Source organism: Cherax quadricarinatus, chromosome 86 (assembly GCF_038502225.1).
Source record: "Cherax quadricarinatus isolate ZL_2023a chromosome 86, ASM3850222v1, whole genome shotgun sequence".
In the NCBI taxonomy this organism is placed as follows: Eukaryota; Metazoa; Arthropoda; class Malacostraca; order Decapoda; family Parastacidae; genus Cherax; species Cherax quadricarinatus.
Window position 1 is genome coordinate 6,500,243 of NC_091377.1, and position 10,260 is coordinate 6,510,502.

General features: G+C 37.7%; 1 protein-coding gene across 3 annotated transcripts in view; it reads left to right on the forward strand.

The window, feature by feature from the left end:
* Positions 1-10,260, forward strand: part of LOC128686915 (Arf GTPase activating protein drongo) — a 71,174-nt gene that overhangs the window by 49,669 nt on the left and 11,245 nt on the right. For 2 of the 3 annotated variants that reach the window (XM_070103610.1, XM_070103609.1), the window contains 2 exons: positions 611-838; positions 1,885-1,992. In XM_070103610.1, the coding sequence (XP_069959711.1) occupies positions 611-838; positions 1,885-1,992 (336 nt within the window). Of the gene's footprint in view, positions 1-610; positions 839-1,884; positions 1,993-2,512; positions 2,531-10,260 lie in introns of all 3 variants that reach the window. The other variant, XM_070103608.1, reaches the window with a different exon arrangement.

Consider the following 10,260-nt stretch of genomic DNA (forward strand, 5'->3'; position numbering starts at 1 on the left):
TTGGTGCCACTATACTTTCATACATTCCCTTCTTTGCCTCCATAGATAACGAAAACCATTATATTATGGTTAAATATAAAAAAAATAAGTTTTTAATTAATGTATTAATGCTGAATGCTGTATTTATCATACAGTACTTGTTTAATGAAATTTATTTTTTAGCAAACTATTGCATTAATTAAGATCTATAACTGATCAAAAGAAATAATATAGTTTAGATTCAGTATACAGTACACGTATATAGAATGCCAACAAATTCATGGGCTTGTATACTCTGCTATAACCATCCATTGAAGACAACTAACCTCAACTGTGATTATACCTTTTCTTTGATTATTGATGCAGTATTGGAACCTAAGCAGTTATTTCCTGCATTTATACTTTGCTTTGCATCCAACACATTAGAGTTAAGTCATATCACTCTTTGTTAATTTTAAGCAGTTATTTGGTGCTATGAAAAGTGATGTTAAAATTACAGTGAATAGATGCATGTGCTTGTTAGTGAAGTTGTCTAGTCGATACAAATTTTTATCCATGTCTGTCCATAGTTTTATTTTGCAGTTTAGAATATTAAATCAGAAACCGAATTCTAAAACAAGATTACCCACAGATGGTGGGAGTAGTTGGCCCATACCTAATGGAAGTCATCAGAGTTCTTCGGTGTTTGGTTCCTCAACTTCGGCACTGAATGGAACAGTCTTTGGCTCACCTGGTACCACCAACAGTGTCTTCAATGCTGTTAATGGAGGTGGCTCTGGAGGCATGGGGGTGTTTGGCACTCCTCCAAAGGCTGGCAATGCCTGGGCTAATAATTTTGCTGGTGCTAATCCATTTTCAGGTAAGTTGAAATAAAAATGTCCTAAGTATCTGAAAGGTATTTTTTTATATACAGTTTAATTTACAGGCTAAAAACTGTTGTCCTACTAAGCTCATTTAAAAGCCCAGCTCAATTCAGTGTATGCTATTATATCTTCCCCCATCTTACTCCACCTGGAGTTTACCTGGAGAGTATTCTGAACGTCAGCTTCCCCACAATCTGGTCTGTGATGTGACCTTGCCAGTGTTCAAAGACACAGGGTTTTTTTTTTTTTTTTTTTTCACTAGCTGTCTCCCACCAAGGTAGGGTGACCCAAAAGAAGAAACGCTTTCCATCAATGACTCGATCACTGTTTTGCCAGAGGCATGCCAATACTACAGCTCATATGCTCCTCCAAACTGCAAATATCCCCACTCCACCAGAGTGTAGTCACTGTACTTCCCACCTCCAGGACTCAAGTCTGGCTAATTAAGGTACAGTGCAACCTCGGTTTTTGTATGCCTTAGTTTGTACGTAAAAACCATAGTTATTCTCTAGAAACTGTATTTTTTGTTAATATTTTTGGGTATCTGGAATGGATTAATTGGATTTACATTATTTCTTATGGGAAATATTGCTTCAGTCTTTGTACAGTTCAGTTTATCGTCAGACTTTTTCGAACGGATTAATCACGAAAACCGAGGTTCCACTGTAAGATGCTTGACAGAACTTATACATGCAGTGAAAGCTCTATGTACATTCTCTAGATCATCTGTTGTGATCCCACACCAGCTGACTGACACCTAGGTACCTGTATGCTGCTAGGTGAACAGAGGCAGCGGGTGTAGGGAATGCTTACTAACATTATCAAGTTTGTCATCTGTAAAGCTAGATGTAAGATGAGTAATAATGACAAGAGTGGAATAGACACATGCACCACCTGGGTATCTTGTCACTCTAATTTGTACAGAGAAGGAGAAGGATTGAGGATGGATGATGGATTGGGTCAGATTTTTTGTTACTACTGGGAATGACATATAAATGGTAATGATAGTGCTGTTGCTATTACTGTTACTTTATTTCAACAGGATGTAATACTGGAACTCCCTGGATGAATGGAGGAAGTTCAGTAGGAACTGCAACACACACTCAACAGGGTTTTGGCTCTGTTGTCCAACATAATCCCTTTGGAACAAGTGAGTTGAGAAATTGAAAAGTCAAGTGCATTGGTGAATACTTCCTAATGTCTTTCAGAAACAGATATGTTACTTAGAAGTACATGAGATCTTCTACTTACGAAAAGAGTTGTATAAAAAACAATACTGTAGTACAAAGAATGGTTGTTTCACTCATGCTGTTACTGCAACTCTGGTTGTAAAACTATAATTGGTTCTGAAGTGCCTTGTTTGTAATTGCAGATGTGTGTAACCTGGCATTTTTAACTTGGGGACTTCCCATACCATATTCTTCATGCAGTATAGCATTACCTCTGTACATGATGAAAAGGCATTTGCAGTTATGTAAATTTACTCCCTAATATATTCTTTTGTCATTAAATACTTCTATGTTAATCAAACTATTATTATGTGGGGGCTGCCTGCACTTTCATCATCTGTATGCTGTATTACAAATGCCACTTTGTGAAAAAATAAAACTTAATTGACTGACAATTTTTCTCAACATATTTAAATGCTTTTTATTACACTTTTTTTGCAGCCTTATACAGGATGTGGGGTAAGTATAAAATATTTTGTCATATTAATGTGGTATGTGGAGGTTGCAGCATTCTTTTTTTTCGTCTTCATTGTGCCTGAAGAGCTATAGCCGATCCTTGTTTATATGATATTACTCAAAAGTACAGTTATCGAAACAACCTTAATTATAGTAGACTCACATTTCATATCTCAATGTCATATGTCAAGTTACATTCCTGAAATTTTGCACCATGCTTGAAATTACAAAATGGGAAACATAGTTCCATTCTTAACACTTCCAAAAAAAAAAAAAAAAAAAAAAAAATCTAAATTCATTAAATATAATATAGTTTTGTATATTTTACATTGTAATTGTTATAAATTGGATGTATCAAGGTTTATACGGCCAAAAAATACAGTACATGTAGCTGAAACAACAAGGTTAGGTAAAACAATTTTTTCTTTCCATTAATACTGGTTATTTGTAATGGTGATATTGAAATATGTAGAGAGGGTTGCTGTGGCTCTACTGGTCCAAGGTGGATCACTGTGGTTCTGTTGCTGCAGATGGCAGAGTGCTTGGGTTTTCTGTAATGCATGTCTGTTCTCTTTTACTCAGCAGTACTATACATATACAGTTGACAATGAGATGATATTGCTTGGTCTAGAACCTGCTTCACAGTAATGCTACTAGATGTGTCAGGGTTCTTTTTCAGTTAAAAAATAAATAGTCTGCCACTTTACCAGTAGTATGCAGTATCTTGCATATTTCTTGGGGTGTCGACTATTTTGGGTTAGGTTCTTCTACCTCGTCCTCATCTGTTATGTGTCTGTACTAACTGGGGACCTATCTCCAATATTTTTTCTGCAGTTTGTTCATCATCCTCATCATCATCTAACAGTTAATTTACATCTTGCACCTACATATCTTCAACGCTCCCACCTAGTGCTCACTGCCAGATTCACAATCTCATGAACATGAAGAAAAAACAAACAAACTGGAATTATTCACCTCACCAAGCCATAATCTTTTCCAGCCTTCATATATTGTTGACTGGAGTACTTCATCCCATGACAATTTTATATGGGTTATGGCATCTGCAATGTTAAATTGACTCCAGAGCTCTGGAGATCTTATAGTATCTACATTCTCATCTACTGCTATAATGAGTTTGTGCGTGACCTTGCTTGTGTAGTGGCACTTAAATGTCTTAACCAAATGGTTGTATTAAAGATGTCATATTTGGTGGTAAAAAATGTAAACGTCATCTCAGACTGCAAGACTTGAGGATGGCTAAAGGTATTAACAAGAGTGAGGAGGACCTTGAATGAATGGTTCTTTCTGGACAGTAATAGCTTCATTGCAAGAATAAAATAATGCTTGAACCACTCAACACACAGGGCCTCACTCATCCATGCTATCTTAGACAGCCTGGGAACTCTGAGACCGATAAATAGCATAAGCCTGTATTTGAAATCAATGCATTAGTGCACAGAAGCAACTTGAAATGATAGTTCACTGCCTTTATTCCAGGTGCACTTTTCTTTCATTCATGTTGATATAAAGTTCTGGATGGCATCTTCCAAAATAATTCTGTCTTGTCAGCCTTCAACATTTTCTCATTATTGTAGCCATACTCAGAAATTATTTCCACTGAAACTCAGCAAGGAAATTTCTTGCGGCTGCTTGGTCAGTAGACTCATTTTCCCCACCAAACTTTATATTATGCAGCCATGTGCACTAAAATGGTTAAACCTTCCAAACCTAGACGAATACCTCTGAAGGTTTTTCGTCCTGTTTACACACTTATTTTAGTATGACAGGGCTTTCTCCTTTATCATAAGGTTATTAAATCTGGCACCTTTGCTTTCTAGTCAATTTCCACGTCAGCAAGTCACACTCTGAATTACTCATTTCAGTAGCTCTGATTTTCTCATTGTATCTAATTGAAAGAATTGTTTCTTCTGAAACACCAAAGGTGCAAGGCATCTTGATTACGCATACCCCTTCTTTAAGTGTATCTGTTGCCTCTGATTTTGTTCAAAAAGGCATAGTTTCACACTTGTGGTTTCTCTTGGTACTTCCAGCATCACTAATATTCATCTTGGGTGCCATGATTGATATGCATAGCTGAGATGGAATGATGAAGAAATGAAAAATCAGTTGATAAACACAGTAAGGTATGGAATATGTCTAAAAGGTGTCTGGTATTGTGGCTAGATATTTACAAAAAGAAGTAATACTAGGCCTCCCTTTCAAACAATGGGCTTATCCTAGGCTTGCAGGAGAAATGTCTCACTTTGCTCTCAAGCTGAATTTTATGGAAAAAAGAGTATAGTCAATTATATTCTCCAAAATTTACGACACGATCATGCAGTCATTATCCCATGGAATGTGAACTTGACTACAAAATTTCATTTGTGATTTATTGAAAATTCAATGTTTTTCTACGAAATGCAATTTTTTTTTTTTTTTTTTTTTTCAACAAGTCGGCCGTCTCCCACCGAGGCAGGGTGACCCAAAAAAGAAAGAAAATCCCCAAAAAGAAAATACTTTCATCATCATTCAACACTTTCACCACACTCGCACATTATCACTGTTTTTGCAGAGGTGCTCAGAATACAACAGTCTAGAAGCATAAACATATAAAGATACACAACATATCCCTCCAAACTGCCAATATCCCAAACCCCTCCTTTAAAGTGCAGGCATTGTACTTCCCATTTCCAGGACTCAAGTCCGACTATATGAAAATAACCGGTTTCCCTGAATCCCTTCACTAAATATTACCCTGCTCACACTCCAACAGATCGTCAGGTCCCAAGTACCATTCGTCTCCATTCACTCCTATCTAACACGCTCACGCACGCTTGCTGGAAGTCCAAGCCCCTTACCCACAAAACCTCCTTTACCCCCTCTCTCCAACCCTTTCGAGGACGACCCCTACCCCGCCTTCCTTCCCCTATAGATTTATATGCTTTCCATGTCATTCTACTGTGATCCATTCTCTCTAAATGACCAAACCACCTCAACAACCCCTCTTCTGCCCTCTGACTAATACTTTTATTAACTCCACACCTTCTCCTAATTTCCACACTCCGAATTTTCTGCATAATATTTACACCACACATTGCCCTTAAACAGGACATCTCCGCTGCCTCCAACCGTCTCCTCGCTGCTGCATTTACCACCCAAGCTTCACACCCATATAAGAGTGTTGGTACTACTATACTTTCATACATTCCCTTCTTTGCCTCCATAGATAACGTTTTTTGACTCCACATATACCTCAACGCACCACTCACCTTTTTTCCCTCATCAATTCTATGATTAACCTCATCCTTCATAAATCCATCCGCCGACACGTCAACTCCCAAGTATCTGAAAACATTCACTTCTTCCATACTCCTCCTCCCCAATTTGATATCCAATTTTTCTTTATCTAAATCATTTGACACCCTCATCACCTTACTCTTTTCTATGTTCACTTTCAACTTTCTACCTTTACACACATTCCCAAACTCATCCACTAACCTTTGCAATTTTTCTTTAGAATCTCCCATAAGCACAGTATCATCAGCAAAAAGTAACTGTGTCAATTCCCATTTTGAATTTGATTCCCCATAATTTAATCCCACCCCTCTCCCAAACACCCTAGCATTTACTTCCTTTACAACCCCATCTATAAATATATTAAACAACCATGGTGACATTACACATCCCTGTCTAAGACCTACTTTTACCGGGAAGTAGTCTCCCTCTCTTCTACACACCCTAACCTGAGCCTCACTATCCTCATAAAAACTCTTTACAGCATTTAATAACTTACCACCTATTCCATATACTTGCAACATCTGCCACATTGCTCCTCTATCCACTCTATCATATGCCTTTTCTAAATCCATAAATGCAATAAAAACTTCCCTATCTTTATCTAAATACTGTTCACATATATGCTTCAATGTAAACACCTGATCTACACATCCCCTACCCACTCTAAAACCTCCTTGCTCATCCGCAATCCTACATTCTGTCTTACCTCTAATTCTTTCAATTATAACCCTACCGTACACTTTTCCTGGTATACTCAGTAAGCTTATTCCTCTATAATTTTTACAGTCTCTTTTGTCCCCTTTCCCTTTATATAAAGGGACTATACATGCTCTCTGCCAATCCCTAGGTACCTTCCCCTCTTTCATACATTTATTAAACAAAAGTACCAACCACTCCAACACTATATCCCCCCCTGCTTTTAACATTTCTGTCATGATCCCATCAGTTCCAGCTGCTTTACCCCCTTTCATTTTACGTAATGCCTCACGTACCTCCCCCACACTTACATTCTGCTCTTCTTCACTCCTAAAAGATGGTATACCTCCCTGACCAGTGCATGAAATTACTGCCTCTGTTTCTTCCTTAACATTTAAAAGTTCCTCAAAATATTCTCGCCATCTACCCAATACCTCCATCTCCCCATCTACTAACTCCCCTACTCTGTTTTTAACTGACAAATCCATATTTTCCCTAGGCTTTCTTAACTTGTTTAACTCACTCCAAAATTTTTTCTTATTTTCATTAAAATTTCTTGACAGTGCCTCTCCCACTCTATCATCTGCTCTCCTTTTGCACTCTCTCACCACTCTCTTTACCTTTCTTTTACTCTCCATATACTCTGCTCTTCTTATAACACTTCTGCTTTGTAAAAACCTCTCATAAGCTACCTTTTTCTCTTTTATCACACCCTTTACTTCATCATTCCACCAATCACTCCTCTTTCCTCCTGCCCCCACCCTCCTATAACCACAAACTTCTGCCCCACATTCTAATACTGCATTTTTAAAACTATTCCAACCCTCTTCAACCCCCCCACTACTCATCTTTGCACTAGCCCACCTTTCTGCCAATAGTCGCTTATATCTCACCCGAAACTTCCTCCTCCCTTAGTTTATACACTTTCACTTCCCTCTTACTTGTTGTTGCCACCTTCCTCTTTTCCCATCTACCTCTTACTCTAACTGTAGCTACAACTAAATAATGATCCGATATATCAGTTGCCCCTCTATAAACATGTACATCCTGGAGCCTACCCATCAACCTTTTATCCACCAATACATAATCTAATAAACTACTTTCATTACGTGCTACATCATACCTTGTATATTTATTTATCCTCTTTTTCATAAAATATGTATTACTTATTACCAAATTTCTTTCTACACATAGCTCAATTAAAGGCTCCCCATTTACATTTACCCCTGGCACCCCAAATTTACCTACTACTCCCTCCATAACATTTTTACCCACTTTAGCATTAAAATCCCCAACCACCATTACTCTCACACTTGATTCAAAACTCCCCACGCATTCACTCAACATTTCCCAAAATCTCTCTCTCTCCTCTACACTTCTCTCTTCTCCAGGTGCATACACGCTTATTATAACCCACTTTTCACATCCAATCTTTATTTTACTCCACATAATCCTTGAATTAATACATTTATAGTCCCTCTTTTCCTGCCATAGCTTATCCTTCAACATTATTGCTACTCCTGTATATGTATTCATGCAGAAAAAGCGTCCTTCAAGTGAGGTGCCTTAGTGCAGGTGAAAGGCTCTTGATCCATGGCATTGGAGCTCCCTTTTCATTGGATCAAAATTATCTCCCATTCTACAAGCATTTTATGAGTTTATTGCTTCCCATGATTATTATAATAATTAAAAGCAGATGTAAGAATTATAGGGTTGTTGTACAGTACCGTATTATGTTATTGGATACACTTGTTAATAAAATAAATTATTGCACATAGAATTAATTCAAATTTACTTAATTTAACTTTTAAATTTTTTGTGTGATTAGTTTATTATTTAAGCAAATGCAGATTTTACAGTTCAGTTCTTTCTTTAAAAAGGCTCATAAACTCTAATGTTTTTCACTGAAAGAATTAGAGGTAAGACGAAGAGTTGGATTTCAGATGAGCAAGGAGCCTTTAGAGTGGGTAGGGGATGTGTAGATCAAGTGTTTGCATTAAAGCATATATGAACAGTATTTAGGTAAAGGTAGGGAAGTTTTCATTGCATTTATGGATTTAGAAAAAGGCATATGATAGTGGAATGGAGAGCAATGTGGCAGATGTTTTAAGTATATGGAATAGGTAGTAAGTTACTAAATGCTGTAAAGAGTTTTTATGAGGAAAATGAGGCTCAGGTTAGGGTGTGTAGGGGAGAGGGAGATTACTTCCCGGTAAAAGTAGGTCTTAGCAGGGATGTGTAATGTCACCATGGTTGTTTAATATATTTATAGATGGGGTTGTGAAAGAAAGAAATGCTAGGGTGTTGGGGAGAGGGGTGGGATTAAATTATGGGGAATCAAGTACAAAATAGGAGTTGACACAGTTACTTTTTGCTGATGATACTGTGCTTATGGGAGATTCTAATGAAAAGTTGCAAAGGTTAGTGGACGAGCTTGGGAGGGTGTGTAAAGGTAGAAAGTTGAAAGTGAACCTAGATAAGAGTAAGGTGATGAGGATATCAAACAATTTAGATAAAGAAAAATTGGATATCACGTTAGAGAGAGGGAGTATGGAAGAAGTGACTGTGTTTAGATATTTGGGAGTTGATGTGTCAGTGGATGGGCTTATGAAAGATGAGGTTAATCATAGAATTAATGAAGGAAAAAATATGAGTGGTGCGTTGAGGTATTTGTGGAGACAAAAAACGTTGTCCATGGAGGCAAAGAAGGGAATGTATAAAAGTATAGTGGTACCAACACTTATATGGGTGTGAAGCTTGGGTTGTAAATACTGCAGCGAGGAGGTGGCTGGAGGCAGTGGCAATGTCCTGTCTAAGGGCAGCGTGTGGTGTAAATATTATGCAGAGAATTCGGAGTGTGGAAATTAGGAGAAGGTGTGGAGTTAATAAAAGTATTAGTCAGAGGGCTGAAGAAGGGTTGTTGAGGTTGTTTGGTCATTTAGAGAGAATGGATCAAAGTAGAATGACATGGAGAGCATATAAATCTGTAGGGGAAGGAAGGCGGGGTAGGGGTCATCTTCGAAAGGGTTGGAGGGAGGGGGTAAAGGAGGTTTTGTGGGTGAGGGGCTTGGACTTCCAGCAAGCGTGCATGAGCATGTTGGATAGGAGTGAATGGAGACGAATGGTTTTTGGAACCTGACAAGATGTTGGAGTGTGAACAAGGTAATATTTAGTGAAGGGATTTAGGGAAGCCTGTGATTTTTTATATAACCTGATTTGAGTACTGGAAATGGTTAGTAAAATGCCTGCACTTTAAAGGAGGGGTTTGGGATATTGTCAGTTTAGAGGGATATGTTATATATCTTTATATATGCTTCTAAACTGTTGTGCCTGGGTGCCTCTGCAAAAACAGTGATTATGTATGAGTGAGGTGAAAGTCTCAAATGATGATGAAAGTATTTTCTTTTTGGGGATTTTCTTTCTTTTTGGGTCACCGTGCCTTGGTGGGAGATGGCCGACTTGTTGAAAAAAAATTAAAGGTTTACATTCTTTAACCCTTTCAGGGTCCAAGGCCAAAATCTGAAGTGGTGCCCCAGTGTCCAAGAATTTTCAAAAAAAAAAAAATTGTTATTTTTTCTTATGAAATGGTAGAGAATCTTTTTGTGAAGGTAATAAAACAAAAAGTACAAAATTTGATGGAAAATTGACGAAATTATGCTCTCGCGAATTTTGATGTGTCAGCGATATTTACGAATCGGCGATTTTGCAGACTTTGACTCCCATTTTAGGCCAATTGCATT